The sequence below is a fragment of the Anas acuta genome, chromosome 8 (assembly GCF_963932015.1).
Source record: "Anas acuta chromosome 8, bAnaAcu1.1, whole genome shotgun sequence".
Lineage (NCBI taxonomy): Eukaryota > Metazoa > Chordata > Aves > Anseriformes > Anatidae > Anas > Anas acuta.
Window position 1 is genome coordinate 29,967,754 of NC_088986.1, and position 19,645 is coordinate 29,987,398.

Genomic DNA, 19,645 nt, shown 5'->3' on the forward strand with positions numbered 1-19,645 from the left:
TTCATCTTTCAAAACAAGGAAAAGGGAGGATGAAAAACAGTGCAGGATGATGCTGCCTGGAAAAGGGGTGGAAAAGTGCTGCCATAAAGAAGAGCAGACATGCTGAAAAATACACCTCTGCATATTCCAGGGGAGCTTTCACTCACCTGTATTCTGAGGGCGTCCTCATTGCTCCTGATGCTAGTTCAGCTCTTCGTGAGCTAGCAGGATGCATTTTCCTCTGTGCACTCTGAGGAGGAATTCATCAAGAACTCTGATTTACTCAGTGGGTTTACACCAGTGGTACCCATCCATTTCTGTAGGCACAGCAGTTTCTGTTTGCAAAAATAAGTGAACAAAAACAGAAGCTAGCAACAGAAATGTTGATGTATTGGGCTTTTGAGACCACATTTTCTTATAAGGAAGGAAGCTTTCTGAGAAACACTCTTCCACAAGTCATAACAAACGCTAAAACCTCATATGACTTAGATATTAATGGTGATGAGGATGAACTAGAGAAAGCGGCGCTATAGATTTTAAGTTCTTGATGTTTAGGTGTTAGTGAAGAAATGAGAAAATACAGGAAAATGTACATCTATTATCAGCATTTATTTCTGAGTTTGAAAATACTGTTGGCTAGAGTAACTCTGCTTGAGGCTTGAAAAATAGTGGAGAACTGGTAGGTGGTCAGCATAGCACCTCTTTTTAGGAGAGATCAGGGGGTCTGCAGACCTTGCATACAAACTGGTAAATGCTCCTTTAAGAAATAGAATTAGTAAAAAAAGAAAATGATGATAATAAAAGGGAGTTGGGGAGAGAGAATACTAAGAACCCCTTTTGTAGTAAGCCATGCCTTAAAAAGAAGTTCTTTGAGAATATCAAAAGAGACTCAGCTGATGAAGTCTGCTTAGGCTTCCAAAAGCATTTGATAGGGTCCCTCACTGAAGTATTTGAAAGAAAGTAAGTTGCCAAAAGAAATTTGCATGAATAAATAACTAGTTAAAGACAGGAAACAATGTTAAGAAATAAATACTCAATTTTCACAGTGGACAGAGAGCTCCAGTAAAATTCTTTAGGGATCTGTACTGCATTCTGTGCTGTTTAAAATGTTTATTAACAATCTGGAAAAGAGTGAGAATCTCAGAAATGTGAACTTTTCTGGTAATAGTAGGTATTATAGGGGGATGAAGATGAGATGTGAACTGCAAAGGATCTTACACTACCGAGTGACTGGCCAATGAACTGCCAGATAAAATTAAATGAAGATAAATGTAGTGATGCACGTGGGAGAAAACGGTATTAAATTTATATATACAATGATTGATTCAAAGCTAGCTATGCTAGGGTTGCAGTAGAGAGCACTATGAAAATCTCAGCTTAATGCTCAATAACATTGAAATAAACCATATCAAACATAGAATTTATAGGAAAGGAAGACAGAGCCAAGCAAAAACCATCATTATGCCACAGTATTGGTTCACTTTATTTACACATTTTGAATAGTCTGCAGTTCAGATTGCCCTGTCTCAGCAAGGGTGCAGCTGGATTGGCATCAGAAGGGGAGGCAGGTGGAAGTCAGTGGCAGGGGACATCTCTCCACGTGCCACTGTGGCTGTGGGACGTGTTCTTACAGAACACACTGCTGGTGCCAGAGGCATACATACGCTGAGAAAGAACCTACTGGAAAAACTATTTGGAGAAGCCTATGGAGTACATCACCTCTGGCTCAGGGAATTCCTGTGCCACAGATTTCTTAAAAGCTGTGAGAGTTTTCTAGGGAAATATTACTTAAAACTTGCCCTAGAGAGCTGCTGCTGGTCTGCGTCAGAGAAGGGATGCTGAGCTGTGAAACCCATTCCTAAAGCTGCATGGTTAGTTGCAGGGTTAGAAGCCTGCTCTGACCTCCCAGTCCTGCCTCAACCTTGGGAGCCCGGGGCCTGTATGGCGTTTGACAACCTGTTGTAACTACATTATGTAAACTCAAGCTGAGATGAAAATGCAATTAGTTTGAAGTGGTGTACTAAGGGTTATGTAATTCAAGTGCTGTCTTCAAGTTGCTAAGATTTGAAGTGCTACATTTCCAGAGGGTCACCACAGACAATTCCACATAAAGAAACACAAGAAAGCCTGCTGAAGTTTTACATGGAGACGATGTCTGTTCATGCATTTTGGGGTTCTGATCACGCAGTATGTGTCAGACCAGTTGGCCCCAACTGCCACAGTATTCAGTTTTTATGATTGTTATTATCTTTTTAAGAATATGGTTATTAATCTGGCAAAGTGGAAAGACGTTCCCAGCATCAGTTTGAGTGAATTTTATTTCAAGAAAGCATGCGTCTTCTTCAGGAAACTGCAATTTGTAACTGAAAATATAACCTCATGGTAAATTCAGTGAGATCCTGACAATCAATCTATGATTCAAATGTACATGTTTGTGGTGACAAATTAGGACCTTGAGGAGAAATGTGAGAAGCTCTTTTGTGTTGTGCACTTGGAAAGGACCGCTTTGTTGAGAAACCTGTCAAATTGCTCTAGTGCAGAACTGTACTTCCTTACTCCGTGTGTTATAAAGCCATGCCTTATTTTGTTTGTTTTATTTTCACAGCTAAGGTTTGACAAATAGTAAGTAGTGCAGTATGGCAGAGGACTATTTGTACGTACGCTAAGAATATCGCTTTGATTTGGAGAGTGAGTTATTGATCTCTGCAAGAAAAGAACAATTTTCACAATTTTGTGAGGACTATGAGCACATCTTTAAAACTTTAGCCTTAGGGTAAGAACTAGGAGAAAATTAAAGCAGTTTCTGAAATACTTCACCAGCCATCTCCTAGAAAATGACCCAATCTGCTTGATTATTGGACAAGACAAACTTCTTAATGGTTAGCATCAGCTGAAACTGGTTCAGGCTGTTTTTTGGCTGTTGCCATTGCAAAAAACTCCTTTTAGATGAGAAATGTGAGTGGTCATTAAGCAGGAGTCTCAATGAAGGAAATGCACTACACATAAAGACGGTGTGATTAAAAAGATATTTCTAGAATGTAATTCTGCTGACAGTGACAAGAAGAGTTGTATATTTTTATTCATCTTATTAAGGTTCGTATTTTCTTTCATTTTTCTACATAGACTATTATTTAGAGAGAGCAGAAAGACCCTTAAAACCCTCAACTGTTTTTAGGGGTTTGTAAGCTACTGTGAGCACAATGTTGTGCTGCAAAATGATCTGTGAAATCCGGCTGGGTATTGGGCAGAGCAGTCATTCTTTCTAGAAATGTCCTCCATAAACTGCAACAAAGGAAATTGCATCATGCGTTAAAAAAATCTGTACACTAAGATGTCCATTTCCCCACACCCCCAAATCTGTGCTTAAAATAGCAATAACAACCTTGGTGCAGGGCATTTCCTGGCGATTAATAACTGGCCAGGGTTAATGGCCCTCGGCAGTGCCTCGGGCCATCAACTCCTCCCAGCCAGTCATTACTCCCTAGGAAATGCCCTTTTCTGGGTAGTTACTGTTTTAATATTAGGATGTAGAAGTTGCCATTGGATGGGGAGAAAATGACCTTCTGGCAATGTTAAAAAATAAACCCCCAAATGACAAAATTTTTCAGTTTAAAATTGTTAACAGTCAAGGATCCATCAAAATTTAAATCTTAACTTTGTAAAAATGACAAAATTCTGCTAGCCTTATTACGTGTGTAAAACAATTATTCCCCTCCCCCAAGTACTTCTCCCAATTTCCATTTCATGTTTGTCATAGGCAATTGGGTAAATTACAAAATTTGATCTTTTAAAATGCATAGTAGCTATGACATTCATTTATACTGGCTATGATACGATTTTAGTCTTTTATGAGGAACTGAGTATATGTGATTTAGATAATTCTGCTTTTTCTCTTTCATGTACTGCATATTACAAGAATAATAATAAAGCAAATTTATACCTGATAAAAGTAATAAATATCTGCTGTTCCTGTGGACCATATCCTGCCCTTAATTTCGGTGATGTGGTTTGCATTTTAGGCATTCTGTTAGAGCTCTAATAAAGAAAAATATGAAGGCTAGGTCTATATTTAAAAGTCTTGCTCACATACTTATGTAGGCTAGGATTACTAAAAATAAAATCACATCTAGCTACTGTCCTGGCAGAACCCTAGCGTAGATGCAGTTATACCATCAAACAATTTATTTTTGTTCAGGAGCAAGTAAAGAGTTTATTTCACTGTTAGGAACTGCACTGACAGTAGGAGAGTTAGCTCTGAGCAGACATGTTCTAGCTCAGACAAGAAAGGCAGAGGCACATGCTTGAAGCCACCACAGCTGGAGCCAGCTCTTCAGTCTGACTGACAGCAGCTGGACTTCATCCCAGCCTCCGGTGTTTTCTGGGGGGAGCTGTGGAAAGATCTCAAATTCAGATCGAAATGTGGGCATAGGGGGTTCCAAGATTTTTTTTTTAATCCTCATTCACTGAGAGGAACATGCAGATTAACAAAATTTTTAGAGGAATTTTTAGGGTAATGAATAACTGTATGACAGTATGTAACCTGTCCACATGCCTATTTGTTGTTTGCAGCAAATACAAACTAATTCAAGTTAATATAATAAATAAAGCAAACTAGAATTTCCTTGTATTTTATGGGGTTTGAAAGAAGACTGAAACAGTCAATTGCTGCAGGTGGATCAGTGGTAACTCCTACATCAGCAGAAATGTTTTCATGTGCCTCAACCTTGTGTGTGTATCTAGTGGAGACAGAGTCATTTCCTTACTAACCCTTTTTTTTTTCAGCAATTATGTATTTTCTAAGCATTTAAACCAAATAAATATTTAAAAGGATTCTTTCAAGTCGACCTGAATGCATCCTTTGTAATAAAACACTTAAGTTCAATGTAAACTGTAAGAAAGCAATGTAGTACTTTTCCATCTGATTTTCTGCAACTGTGCTGGTCAGCCTCAGCTCCTTGGAAAAATGTTTCTCAGTGGCATATTTTTGCATCTTTTTCATTTTTTTTTTTTTAACATCAAAGTTTTTAATCTATTCCAAAATTCATTTTAATATAATTCTTTGTTTAACATTTTTGTTATAGGACAAAAAGCAGTTATATGGATTGTTTCAGTTTATGCAGAATAGCTAGGTCTTAGGATTTGCAAAAGCAGTATTGAAGTCCATGCCCTAAATTTCAGTGTAGCATTTCTAAAATTGGTGCCACTTTTCTTGCTGTGTAAGAACCTGAAGGACTTATTCTTAGCCATACCATTCTTGGCTACTTAGACATATCCATGAGATCCGTATCTACACTGAAATCTGAAAACACTTGCTGGATATTTTATTTAAATAAACTACAGCTCAGGTGAGCATATCTAGAGGTTGTTTGAATTGTATGGGTACCCCCAAATTCTTACCTGTGAGCAGTTTGTACATCTCAAGGTAGAGGGATTTAAAAATGGGTTTAAGCCACATTTACATTCTCTTATGTTGTACTGTCAGCACCATTCTGGTTACTAGAAGGAAATCTGTCTTTGATTCTGCCAGAGGAATCCACATTTGACCTGATCTATTTTCAGTTTATCTTTTTGTGAGCACACCTACTCACTGCTGGGTCATTGATAAAATGTCTTCAACATTGTATGTTGGTCATAGAGAGCTTTCATTTGAATGAGGCTACAGTCCTACAGACTATGTAATGCATTTTAATTTTGAAGTGTCCAGCCATATAGCAGTATGCTGAACAAGTTAGATAACCATTTTATTAAACATCCAAATATTTAGTGAAAATAGTAAGGCCTCTTTCAGTTTCTCTGCATCTTCAGCTAAGCTCCTTTAAAAGATTAAGAAGTGGGTGGAACTGGCAGTTGAGGAGGAAGGATTAGTCAGAAGGTAGCTGCCAGCTTCCAGCCCTTAATTTTGTATCTTCTCTGCTGCTGGAGTAAAGCCAAAAAACTACTTGGGTCATTAGACATAACAGCTCGCTTCTTAAGTAAATTATAATGTCTGCATATAAAGAAAAAAAAAAAAAAGCTACCCACTCATGAGACTTTCTGATCGTATCTCAGATGGGAACACAGGCAGAGCTGCCTTAGTGAGGTTCCATGCACAGTGGCACTGTTAGCTGAAGTTTTGGCTAAGCCAGGGCATAGTAGGAAGGATATATGAAGACATTAAGTGGAGCCCACGGAGGAGCAGGTGATCTGGCAGGAGTTGCTGCCCATGTTGGAACAGTGTGCTCCTGATGGATGGACACCGTGGTATGGACCCATATGGGAGCAGTTCCTGAAGAGCTGCTGCCTGTGGGCAACCCCTGCAGGCTCAGTTTGGGAAGGAGGGCATCCCGTGGGAGGGACCCCACCGGGAGCAGGGGAGGAGAGGAACCGTGAAGGAGCGGCGGAGATGAAGTGATACGTACTGACTGCAGCCCCCAGTCCTGTTCCCCTGCACCGCCTTGGGGGGAGAGATTGGAAAGGGTGGATGGGGGGGGAAAGGGGTTTTAGTTTGCTTTTAGTCTCTCACTGCTATAGTCAGTTACTAGTAGGCACTAAAGTACATTAATCTCCCTTATGCTGGTTTGCTTTGCCTGTGACAGTAATGGGTGAGTGATCTCCCTGTCCTTATCTCAATCTATGATCCCTTTTCATTGTGTTTTCCTCCTGTCTTTTTGAGGAGGGTAGAGCAAGAGTGGCATGGTAGTGCTTTGCTGCCCATCAGTGTTAATCCACCACAGAAATACTACTGTTGCTACAGATTTATTATTAAATAATCCTAGGGCTCCCATTAATGTGAACCTAATGAGAAACTGAGGTCTTGTCCGAGCTCACAAGGCTGCTGCTGTTCATTTGGAGAGGTGTAGTCTGGGGAGTAATCAGTGAAGTGTATGAGTGCACCTGGTATTTCGCTTTGTTGCATTTGATATTTGGGTGTTGTGTGAGAGATATGGATGGCATTTTGTAGTTGTGGAAGTGGCTTTGCTGCTCAGCCGTGGGTCTTTCTCAGTAACAAGTGATTCTTATTAAAAAGCAGAGCTGCATGGGCTCAGATAGTGGCAGGAGTAGAACTCAAGAACGAACAGTTGGTTTAGTATACAGTGAAGACAGAACAAAATCTAGAGGTAGGTAACAATGAAGCAAAATAAACCGGCCCTGAAAGATCACAGACAGAAACCATGCAGACAGCAGTGAACCTGCTCTCGGGAGGGAGCAAAGCTGATGGATTGAAGTCTGTGCAAGAGAACAGAGATAGAAGTCATGTTTGAACAAATACAAGATTGCAGCAGGTTCCTCTGCCAGGGAAAGGCTGGACAGGTTCGGTGTCAGAGTTGCTATAGACAGGTGGCTCCCTGCTTAGTGCAAGGTGTGAGGAGACCCTGAGGAGACTCAGGCAAGAACACCTGATCCCATATATCTGCACAGGGAGGTCTCAGGATTGCAGGATTCAGGCTGGTGGGACCTCAGGAGGTGAGGTGAGCTATTTCATCCTTCTGCTCAAAAGCAAACTGGTTATGAAATCATTCAGAGGATGGTTTCCTCTGAATGATATGACTCAAATTATAGTGATTCAGGAACAATGTCCAAGAAGTGTAAATTTAAGTGATCTTCAGCAGAATTATTCCAGCCTCTGGAGAAGGAAGGAGAAAGTATCACAAGGAAAATGAATATCAGCAGATAGGACAGTTATTGTCATTATGCTGCTAAGTGCATTGTAGCTTTCTGCCATGCTTTTCAACAGGAAAATAACACAGAAAGACTTCTTGTAAGTGATTCTCAGTGAAGTTCTGGTGGGGATGAATCCCATTGGTCCTACTCTGGCCACTGAAAAGATCCCTTGTTACCAACCCTGTGAATTTTTGCAGATTGTCTTCTTTCACAAAGTGAACTCGAACCATTAATCATGCAGCTCTTGGTGAGGTTTTCCTCCTTATGAAGTCAGACACCTAGACCAGACAGGAGAAAATAGTGTAAGAGTCCAATAGGTCTCCCTCACGCAGCTGTCATGCAAAGCCCTTAGATAATTTCCTGAGGAAGGGACAAGCCCTACAGCCTGTTCCTGCACACCTTCTTAATGACCGTACCCTCAGCTATCAGAACAACCCGAGAGCTCTTTCTGCAAAATCAGGTAAATTATCAGTGCTTTTCAGAATATCACTACAATAATGGTGCAGAGAGAGTGGGTGAGTTGTGGAGGATGCAACTAGGCTGACAAAATCACTTATTCCTCCCCAGCATTGCTTTGGCACTAGCAATGTCACACGGTAAAGTAGATCACAGAGCTCTAGAGTGTAAAAGGGAGTTTTTTTCTCCCTCCTCTCTGAGCTATGTTTTTTCTCCTCTACCTGCCCTGAGACTGCTAGTTTTCTTGAGCCTTCAAATCCAAGGAAGTGAATTAAAGGAAGCCCTGGGGGTGATGGAAGAAGGGAAGAGAGAGGATGGACTTCTTGGGGATGGAAAGAGACAGATATGTCCTGGGGATTTGCTAGCTGACTGAATGCAGGAGTTAGGGAACTCTAACAAAGTTATTCAGTGTACATTTTGTCTCTTTTTATTTTCTACTGAATTTGTTTTCTAATAAGTGAGGCAGCTTCACTGCTAAGTAATAGAGGAAATTTATGAGATCTGCATGTATCTGGAAGCAGTCAGGGACTGGAGGGAACTGGAAGAGGGATCTTAGGGTGCCTTTCAGTCAAAAGCTTCTCATTCCTGCTAAGGGAGCAGCCTGCAGCCCTTGAACACGTTTGTCTCCAGTTGGCTTCCCCTCTCAGAGGGGCACCGTGCAGAGAGTTGCCTGGGCTATTGTGAGAATAAACAGTAACGATTAGTGAGGATCTCAAAGAGCTGTTTTTGAAAAGACTGTGTATATATCTCAGCAGAAAATTTGATGAGAGAAAAATGTCTATAGGTGGAGGAAAAAATCCACAAATCTGTGTTGCCTCTTGCCAGTATTGTTTTCCATATGTGTTCATAAGAATCAATAATGTGTCAGCACCCTGGTGTAAAGCTTTTGCTACAGGTCATAGCATGTGTCTGAAATATCATAGAATTAGATATATTCTTTTTCCTGTTAGCTTTTCCAATATTGTATTGTCCTCCTCTGCTTTCTGTTTATATTGAGACAGTGTGGAAAGTACAGGAATACAGCAGGATATTGGCAGATGCACAAGGGCTTGCCGGTATTGTTTGCAAGGAGTATGGCTGAAAATGGGTATCTGTTGTCATTCTTGGATTCAGCCTTTGTTAACTTGCAAATTTTCCTTTCAGTAATGCTAATTTCCATTCACCCATGTATTCATTTTCACTCACTACTGAAGAGACTAAAGGTTGAACATTGTCTTCCCTATCCCAAATAAAATCCCAATGATTCTGTTGAATTTCCAGGGAAGTTTTCATCCACGTGGATAATTTTCAATGGAATACGAAGGGTTTACTTGAAGTACTGAAGTTTTCAATGGTCTATCATGAAATGGGCATACTTTTTCTAATAACTTAAAATATTCAAGGTGCTTTCTGTAAGTGCTATATTTTCTTTCATTAGATATATGTACAGGGAACTTACATTACAGGTTCCCCCCCCTTTTTTTTTTCCTCTCCTCAAGAATTACCATGTCTTAACCAAGAGTGCCTTGAAGCATGGGAGGTACAGGTACATCAGAAGATTTTTTTTTGTTGTTCTGTGCATTTATTTTCCTTTCAATTTTATCCTAAGTTGGTAGGACTCTCTTGAAATGTTTTAATGAAAAGTTATATTTTCATTTAGCCACTCTTTCCACGTGGGTAATCTCTGTCTACACATTTATGTATACTAGCAGGGCCAAAGCATGGTAGCTCAACTCCTGCTCTGGTGCTGCCTGATGCAGAGCCAAGTTTCACGTGGCAGAGGAGCAGTTACAACCCCAAGCTGTTCCTTGGTTTCCTACAGGTGCTGCCAGTCCTAAATAACAATCTGTTTATCTTTGTGCTGCTGAAAAGCGACAGCATTCTGTTATTTTACAGGGGGTCAGCCTGTTAACAACCCGTGCTTTTTAGTCTAAGGATGTTAGATCCTAGCAACTATATACTTTAATTTGAAGCAATAGCCCAGTGTGCCTCACTGACATCAATCAAATGATCTCACTAAACAGGTGGAATTTCATTGATAGCATAGAAGTACAGTTGTCATAAGAAAATAGCTGCCTTTGAAAATAAGCATCTCCATTTAGCCTGAGAAGAGAATCTCTGTTGTTTCCTGCTCGTGATGATTTTGCACGTGTGGTGGGGTGAGCAAATGATAATATTTTCAAACTCCTATTATCATCTTCTCTAGACGTATTTGCCTGCTGATAATGTTTGGCCAGTTTTTGTGTACATCTGTTGTATCTTACTTCCATTTCAGTATGAAAAATACACTGGAGATCTCAGTATAAAGTAATATGCTAACAATAGGACTTTATTCAGAAGGTTTGCTACACAAAGCTAAATAATAAACATATTAATATCTGCTACTTGTCTTATTTTCATTTACTGAAATTATCTTTAATGTATTTTAATTGTAAGTTAAGGAGCAAAGCAGTGGATGGTTAGCAATTGTTAAATTATTTACTCTTCACTCCCTCAAAAGAAAGAGCGAAAAGGAGAATTACAGGTCAGCAGTGTCAAGACATTCTGCATTGCTTGTCTTTATCATCATGCAGAATCTTTTTATTAAGGCGGCATAGAAAGAATAGATTTATGGACTGAAGGTACAATGTTTAATATGTCCATATCCATCTAGATTGACAGTTCCTACAGACATGAATTTCCCAGGAGAGAGAGTGTTACTGGTGTCAGTGGATGGCATCATTTACTTCAATGTTCCATTATTAAATTGATAACAAGATAATTCCTCTGCTTCTCAGAGACATGACAGGGTTTACAATTGTTAACTTTCTTATTGCATGGGATTTGATGTTCTAGGTATTTTTTTAATAAGAAGCTTATTTTTATTTCAGTTCTGCAACAAATCAAAAATTACAAGAAAGTATAGAAAAAAGAGAAAACTGTTGGGGTCTACCACACATCAAAATCAGACTGGTTTCTAGAGAGTCATTTTTACAACAGTAAGTCTTTGTGTTCCTGTTGTTTTTCATGACTGCATGTTTAAACATGTTTCTACAATACAGGATATCTACTGCAGTCATCCTCTTTCTTGTGAGGTGCATATTAGAAATGGTCTGTACATTGGTAACTCCAGTTGGATGAGTTTGAAAATGTTCATTTCATCAGAGAGTGGTCGCTTGGAAAAGCAGAGGACTGTTGCAAGTGGCATGGAGTGCAGTAAGCCTCCAGAAATGTCTCTGCTGGCAAAATGTGGCACAGCAGACATTGTGTGAGAGTCTCGTTACAGAAGCAGGCCAGCAATACGTGTCTCAATGAGGTGGGCAATCTGTACCAACGCAAAAAGTCTGGGGCACTATATTTATTCTTACTTTGCTACTGAGGCAGCATCTAAGAGCTATGGGATAGGGCAGAATCTGACCTACAATCCGTATCTTCTTTTTGTTCGTGTACGAGCGAACTATGGGAAGTCTCTGTGTGGCATATGTATTTTCAGTTAGATATTTACAAGATTCTTTATCATGGCATCGAATTAGCTCAGCAGTGCTCAGTCAACTCTTCTTTATTAACTTTTCACCAAGGCTCTAGCAGAACACACGCTCTTGTACCTACAGGTGTGCAGGACCTTCAGGAAATGCTCCGTATGTGCCCACTTATTGCTGTGCATGGGTGAGAGAAGGCATGGGTCAGAGCTGAGGGCACATATCCTCATCCACACAGAGGGGAATTTAATCTTCAGAAATAGCAATTCAAGAACTGAGAACAACTCCTGTCCTCACATGCTGGTGTAGCTGTAGGTATCTTTTCCCCATTGAGTGATGAATTAAATATGTTATTTTTTTTTGCTATTGCTTTAGAAAACTGTATCTTCAGTGCTGAGCTTCTTCCTAGTAAATACTTCCTGAGGAATTCTGGCTAAGAACGCTCAGGTTTGTTCAGACTGAGCAGGTCGTGCAGCATGGCTACTCTGGGGTGCATGGGAATAAGAAACATGTCCTGAAAGGAAGATTGCGATCTTTCCATCTGACCAAATCACAAATACCTTCTGAAGTTTAGATCAATCAAGAATAATTCTGTGGGTATTTGAAATCTGGATCTTTGTGCAGTATCCAGTCTCTGTACTCCCTCTATGTGCAGCACTTATCCTGTTCCACATCTCTCCCTCCCAAACAGGTAGCTGTTACAAAACCAATCCCACCTTCTTGAAAACTCTTTTATATTTTTCCCCTTTCAAAGGAACTGTCTCCTAGTGAAGATGCTCAAAATCTCTTTCTGTTTTTGCAAGGACTGCACACACCAACAACAAAATCCTGAGGATTTTTGCAAATGTTTGAGAAGGCAGAACAAGGCACAGGTTGAAGCCCGCAGCAGTATTATAAGCAGACCTTATTGCTCTTTACAGGTACCTTAAAGGAGGCTGTAGAGAGGTGGGGGTTGGTCTGTTCTCCCACGTGCCTGGTGACAGGACGAGGGGGAATGGGCTAAAGTTGCGCCAGGGGAGTTTTAGGTTGGATGTTAGGAAGAACTTCTTTACCGAAAGTGTTGTTAGGCACTGGAGCAGGCTGCCCAGGGAGGTGGTGGAGTCACCATCCCTGGAAGTCTTTAAAAGATGTTTAGATGTAGAGCTTAGGGATGTGGTTTAGTGGGGACTGTTAGCATTAGGTCAGAGGTTGGACTCGATGATCTTGAGGTCTCTTCCAACCTAGAAATTCTGTGAATTCTGTGAATTCTATCAAAACAGAGTACATGTGGACACTTGCACGGGACCTTCAAGCCTCTGGTGTATCAATGAGAAGGGAGAAAAAGCAGAAATGCTGGTGGTGGCGCAGTTTCCTGAAGTGCAGGTAGATCATGCACAGACCTGGAAGAGTGATTTAAGAACAGGTATGAGCTAAGGGTCGGCAGTAGAAGAATAAAAATAATATGGTTGTTACAGGCATGAAGATAGAGGATGGTGTTTTCTTAAATTTGCAGGACTTGACAGAGTTCACAATTAAATGCAACCCCCTGAGAGTTTTTCAGACTGAGTGTCCTGAAGCTCCCTTATTCCCTGCAGAGCAGTACGGGACAAATGGTAATTGTCTGCCTGGAGTTCTTCTGCTATCGGGCTTTAAATAGATGTTCTTAAGATTGTCTGACCCAAAGTAGGCTTAGTTATTTTTTCTCTCCTTCCTTTAGTTTTTGAAATCTCTTGCAGCAAATTCTGAGAAGAAAGATAATTTGGAAGCATACACAGTGGTGAACCTCATCATTATTATTTCTTTTTATTTGTTTTTACTTCTTCTAATGATATTGAATTAATATGAGACACCTACATAGAGATTATGGAAGAGAGAGACATTTGCAAGGGTAATTTCTAGTTTAAGCTTTCAGGGGATTATCATAAACAGGGAGTAAAAATGTTTTAAGGACTGTGGAAAGTACCTTGCCAGTGTCCTTTTAAGTAGAACAACTACTAATGCATGAGTTACAGAATAGTGTGAAATGTAGCTTTTTACTAGGTGCTTTAGATATGGTACGTTCATCTCATAATCATGTCCTAAATGGTACATTATGCACCCTCCTGGCTCCGTCTTCCCTCCCTTAGCCAAAAGAAAGTTTTCTATAATAGACCTTCTTCCATCAGTGATCAAGAAATTCCCTTACAGAGAGCAAGGTCAGATGTTAGGAGCACATACTGGTCCCTTTACAGACGTGTGGAGAAATTGCCTATCGCTTGTAGCATCGGGCTGTGCACACCATGTCCCAGTGACAGCAGGGGAGGCCGCTGCTCTCCTTATGCTGGACGAAGCAGCAGGGTCTGCACAATGGCAAAACAGCAGTTTGGGTGAAGAAGAAGAGGGAACAGCAGAGGCGAGACATGCTTGTGATCTGTGATAAGGAATGGGCCAGGGATCCCTCTGTGCTTCAGCCGTGCACAGTTTTGCAGGCAGCCTTCATTCAAGCGATGAGAAAACTGCAATTTAGTCAGCCTCCATTTACCACTCACTGCACTTCAGCGGCAGCTTTATTGCGAGATCTATCAGCGGTCGGCTTTTGTAAGCCGGGCAGGCATGGTTCCACCTTGCACTTGGGGTCCCAGCAGCAGTAAATAAATTCAGAGCAGCATTGCCACTGTGGGTGGTGGGCAGCAAGAGGAAGAGCGTGCTCTTTGGGAATCTCCTGGGTCGGGTCATGCACTGGACTTCTACGAGATGCTTGCTCTCTGGGGCTGCTGAAGCCCTGAGGGTGTTAATGTGGTACATGGCTTGTCAGGTTAGGATGCTTTTTAAAACCTGGCATTTTAGACACCAAAGATGCTTAAAAAAATAAAGTAATAAGCAGCTGAAATGTGATACGGTTTATTTTTATTACACACAAATAAAAACACCAATATTTATCACTTCTTATTGTTATTTGTCTTTTTATATTGTTTTTCTAAGTAATAACAGATAATATTCTGTTTTTTTCTTCTAGAATTCCCACATATGATTTTAGGACTAGGTACAAACCTCAGACATCACATATAGTACCCCTTGATGTCGACATGTGATTTTTATTTTTGGTCTCTGGTACCGTTTCCAAATGAAAAGACTATAGAGGCATTTGGGGGAAGAATAGTCACTTGAGGAAGGACAGTTTGTTAATGTGGAGTGCTCCACCTAGGAATTAAGCTTAATTTCAAGCTATAAGGGAACACTGGGGAAAAAAAAGAATAAAATCCCTATCATATTTAAATTTTCATTATTCCCACTGAGATCATGGTTTACTTATGAACATTCACAGTAGAAATGTTTACTTTCATTTATTTTTGTTATTGCAAACCACTGCTTCTGTCAAAAGTATGTACTTAATCTTAAATGTGAATGCTAACACTAATCAATATTAATTAAACATGTTGTCTCAATTAACAGCTCTTTGAAACAACACAGATCTTGTTCCTCCTCTTTTGTACACTCCCAGCAGAATTTTCAAATTTCATTAATAACACTTGATGTAACCTAACTCAGCTACTTGTGAACACAGTCAGTCCCCCCTGTTGTCTTGCAACTTTCCATCCTGAAAAATCTGGTTCATCTTAAAGCTGAATTGTGTACATTTCTGATATACTTTGGATTGTGATTGCAACTGTGAAGATCTTTATCATGTTGTCAGTGTCTCAGTGTCTGAGGGTTGTTGTTTTTTCTTTGCTTTATTTAGTGTATAAAAAGTGTGAATTTGACAAGATACAGTTTCTAGCTAACTTTCAGATAGTGCGTATATTTACTAGTTTCTTACTTTAAAATTCTCATACATAATTACACTGATTTTTTCACAATGAAATAATCTGCTTTGTGTTTTTAAAATATTAGAATCTTAAAAGAGATTTATGTTTGTTTTCTGAGTACTCAGATTATCTTGAATATTTAAATAGAACAGAGCAAATTCTGTTTCATAAATATTTGACCTACAGAGCTGTTCACAGTAGACAGAAGTATTGTACATAAGAGACAATTTTTTCTTCTGCTGGTGGGGGTGAGACTGAAAGCATAGCAAAGTTACGATTGTGTGTATTTAACGGAAAACTTGATCCTATGTTTATGCCAAAGGTGCCAACAGATGGGCACATGAGGTCAAGGCAGACACTTCAGCAAAAGCTTTCCTTCTCAAAAGGAAATATTTTCCTTCTCCATCTTGCAAACATGAGCAAGAAAGATGGGTGGGCTGGTAGGTAGGAGGGAGGTGGTAAAACTGATAGGTAGAGATTCACCACAGCAGAATGTAAATAATTAAAATAATGATATTTATAAGTTGTATTGTCCTTTTATGTGAATAAAGCATGACCTCACCACGTCTAATTTTCTCCATAGATGTCTTTCTTTTTAAAGTGTATTTTCTTCCCTTCTAAAGGCATTATAACTCTCATCTTTATTGGGATTTTACAATTTCTACCATGCGTGTATGTTGGCCATTGTTTATAAACCATGCTTTTAAGTCTTTTGCCTTATGGAAAAGTTCAAGGGAACTTTTTTGTTGTTGTTGTTATATTGACTAGAAGTGAAAGAATAAGCTCATCCCAGATATGAATGCAGATAGTAAAACGTGCCTGGAAAATTAAAAAGCTACCAGTGAATCAAACTTATAATGTGAAACTTTCATACACAAGAGGTGTAGCATGGCCAAAATTTTCTGTTCTCCTCTCTGGCAGTTCCTTTGAACCCAGACTGATCCACGGTAAAACTTTAACCTCAATAAATGTTGATGTAAGATGTTGAAGTAAGCCACAGTTAGAGACAGAAGCTGTACCAGGAAGATGCTCAGTGCAGTGGGGAGGAAAAGCAATACACAGAAACAGTCCTTGGGGAACTGGAACCACAAAACGTGGGGGGGAAACTCTCAAATTTCCCTGCTGTTCTCTTGATACTTCCAGATTTTCCTTACATCCTCATTCTCCTCCCAGATCCTTCTACACCAAACATTTCTAGCTGCCTGTCATTGTCCTTGACTTGCATAACATGGGACTTCAGGGGCTGCTTTTGGTGTGCCCTGGCTTTCTGAAGTCAGAATATTGGGTTCTTATGCTGTCACTTCAGATGGTAATGTCTTACCCATCTTACCCAACTCTAAAAAGGCCCAATTACTTCTGGCCCTGTATAAATAGTAAATAGCCTAATCATTCCAACCACAGAAACCAGTAGGTTTGTGTCTAGGACTGCCTTTGTTCTCACTTTATAGGGTTTTGTGTGCAGAAGAGAATGTAGCTTTCCACATGGATTTGACTTAATGATTTCAAAAAAATTCATAAGAAACAAGACTCCATATATCTTTTCTCATCTCCAATGAAATACACATCTATATTTCATTATGCATGCTAGTGTATACAGCTAGTGGTTTCAACATGCAGGTACTAATGTTTGGAATCATGCTCAAGTACAGAATTACAAAATCCAGTAACGCTGCTGAAAATTATTGCCTATATATTCTTTCCAGATTCTGATTGCGAGTATCATGTGCAGCTATAGCAAGGACGACTGGACTGAACTTTCTAAAATGGCTGAGGTAATGGTTTCCTAAATGTGTTTGTTCATCTATCTTTTCTTTTTATTCCCCTTGAAAACAAGAGCTGCAACAGGAAATTTCTGAAAGAAATAGTTTCAAAGGGAAAAATACGAATTTAAAGCATGTCCATTATAATTTGTTTATTCTGTGTTTTCATTAAAATGATGGTAATGTAAATTTAAAGAAAATCTGTTCCATAAAAACGGTCCCTGGGATTTTTAAACAGTACCTGGAAAGTCTTCAGTCTTTAAATCTATATACTTTTTATTTGCATTTTAAGCAAACTGTATATTATGACGGATGCCATGATAAAATTTAATTCTACCTTTGAGAGCCTAACTTGATCTTACCTTGCCTACAGGCACACTAGTTTGACAGCACCAAAAGAAATTTTGAATATAAAACTCTTGAATATTTAAAGTATAAAAGGCTCATTTAATGCCATTCTAGTTTTAATACAGACTTTCAAAAATAATAACTGGCAGAGAAAGCCAGTATATATAATAGCAGTCAGCAGGCTTCCTATAATATAAATTGAATCTTACACAAATGCAAACAGACTATGCACCTGAAATTTCAATTCAGTTTGAAGGAAAAAAAAATAAAAATAAAACTATTTAAAAACATGTACCTGTGTCCTTAGAGAATAGTGTAAGAAATACTTAATTAAGACAGTATTTTTTTCCTCATAGATTCAACTGTCTAGAGGAAATAGAAACAGATATTTTCAGATTGATAAAGGAAGTTTCTATCACATTTCAGTAAGGGAAAAATTTGCTTTATTATTGTTAGCAGTAGCCCAGACTTAAATGTTTTATAAATATTACATTTTTTGTGTGTATGTTTATATGTTTATATCTATGTGTATATATCTATGGGTGTGGAGATGTTTTGAATTTATGTTTCTGCATGGTTGAATATTTATGTTTGGACATCATTTCTTCTTTATTCAGTATTTTAAACCTTCACATGGTGATATGGGAAGACACTGCACTATTTTCTTTGGGTATTTTAAGCCTATGAGGAAAAAAATCACTTTGGGGACTTAGGGAAGTGAAATTAAACATTATCAGTAATTGGCTTGGTGATCTTTAACGCTAGTCCATTTTATACCTGTATTTACCTAATTGACCATGAAATCTGTTGTGGAATCCATGCTTGACACGAGCCCTACCGCTTTTAAGCTGACTGAGACAAATGGCTGTATTGTGCCATTTGCTCCTCTGCCGTCCAGTTTTAAGACAGATACTTTCATGTGTGTTAGTATTTATGCTGCCCCTTTAGAAAAAAAAAATAATAATAAAATAGTTATTTAAGTGTCCGTAATAGCGTGCACTGTATGTAATATAACTTTCTTCTGCAAAGCTGGTGTTTGGGCACTCCATAACTCCCTGCTCAGAATCAGGGGTGTTTCACTGCCCGCCTGGGACCTATGAAGCAGGCTGTGGCGGTGGCTCCCAGGCACGGAGGCCTCGCCGTGGGATGAAGGCCAGCTCCCACTGGAGGCCTGCCTGTCATGGGGGCATGCAGCAGCCGCAGGGCTGGCGGGAAGGGGAAGGTCCTGAGCTGACGGATGGCTTCTCCCACACTCCCTCTGAGAGCTGCTGAACCACTGCTACACAGACGGCATAAGTTACTCCAGTTCAGGAAGCAAAAATGACATGCAAATGCAAAACAAAAAGCTGGCTGTGGCTCCACGAAAGGTAAAGGGGAGCTCCTCAGCTCAGGCTGGTGCAATTCAGCACAGCATGTTTGTGTGCTGCCTGCGTACACCACAGCAACTTTTCCCTTTATTTTAGCCAATAGAGGGTGATAAGAGAAATCAGCACGTCCAATATGTTTGTACAGACTTTTTTTAATACTCTCATTTGACTTCAAAACCAAAAATATTTAATGTCAAAACCTATGGCACGATGCAGGTACCTCCACAAAATCTAGACCAAAAAAAAATATATGAAAGCTGAAAGGGGCAATTTACTCCTGAGTCCTAGCCCTGCAGAGCACAGCCACTCACGCCCTGTGTACAACTGAGTCCTGCACCTCACCCTCACTTCTCCAGTAAGGCCCATTTCATTTTTTAGCATGACAAAGATCCAACTCCTCGTTGTTATGTCTTTTACATTTATTTTCACTTTTATTTCATTTGCATTTTTAGGAAGCCACATCAACATCTGAAAATTTTCTCTGTAATATCCAACACATTTGTTTTTCAGGCTATCATAATAATAGCTTTCTCTCTCTTTTTGTGTAATCTTAAGAAGAAGAATCAAACATCTGAAGAAATCTATTTAACATGAGAAGTGAATGATACAGTAAAAAATATATTACTTTAATTTTTTTGTTTGTTTGTTTTGTTTTGCATATTTCATAGGCTGTTGGTGCAGATGCGCTGGAGTTAAATCTGTCCTGTCCTCATGGCATGGGGGAGAGAGGCATGGGCCTGGCCTGTGGGCAGGTAGGGCTGTAACAGCAATCTCTTTCATGTCTCTTCAGCAATTCTGCACTAGCACGTTTCTAGATACACCTTGAGGGGAAGACACAAGCAGCAGATTACTAGCTTAAGATTTTTAGCTTGAATGTGTTTAAATATTTAATG

The 19,645-nt window shown here is 39.5% G+C and overlaps 1 protein-coding gene across 2 annotated transcripts in view; it reads left to right on the forward strand.

Moving 5' to 3' along the window:
* Positions 1-19,645, forward strand: part of DPYD (dihydropyrimidine dehydrogenase) — a 355,462-nt gene that overhangs the window by 229,655 nt on the left and 106,162 nt on the right. For both annotated transcript variants that reach the window (XM_068690107.1, XM_068690108.1), the window contains 2 exons: positions 16,981-17,049; positions 19,421-19,504. In XM_068690107.1, the coding sequence (XP_068546208.1) occupies positions 16,981-17,049; positions 19,421-19,504 (153 nt within the window). The remainder of the gene's footprint in view (positions 1-16,980; positions 17,050-19,420; positions 19,505-19,645) is intronic.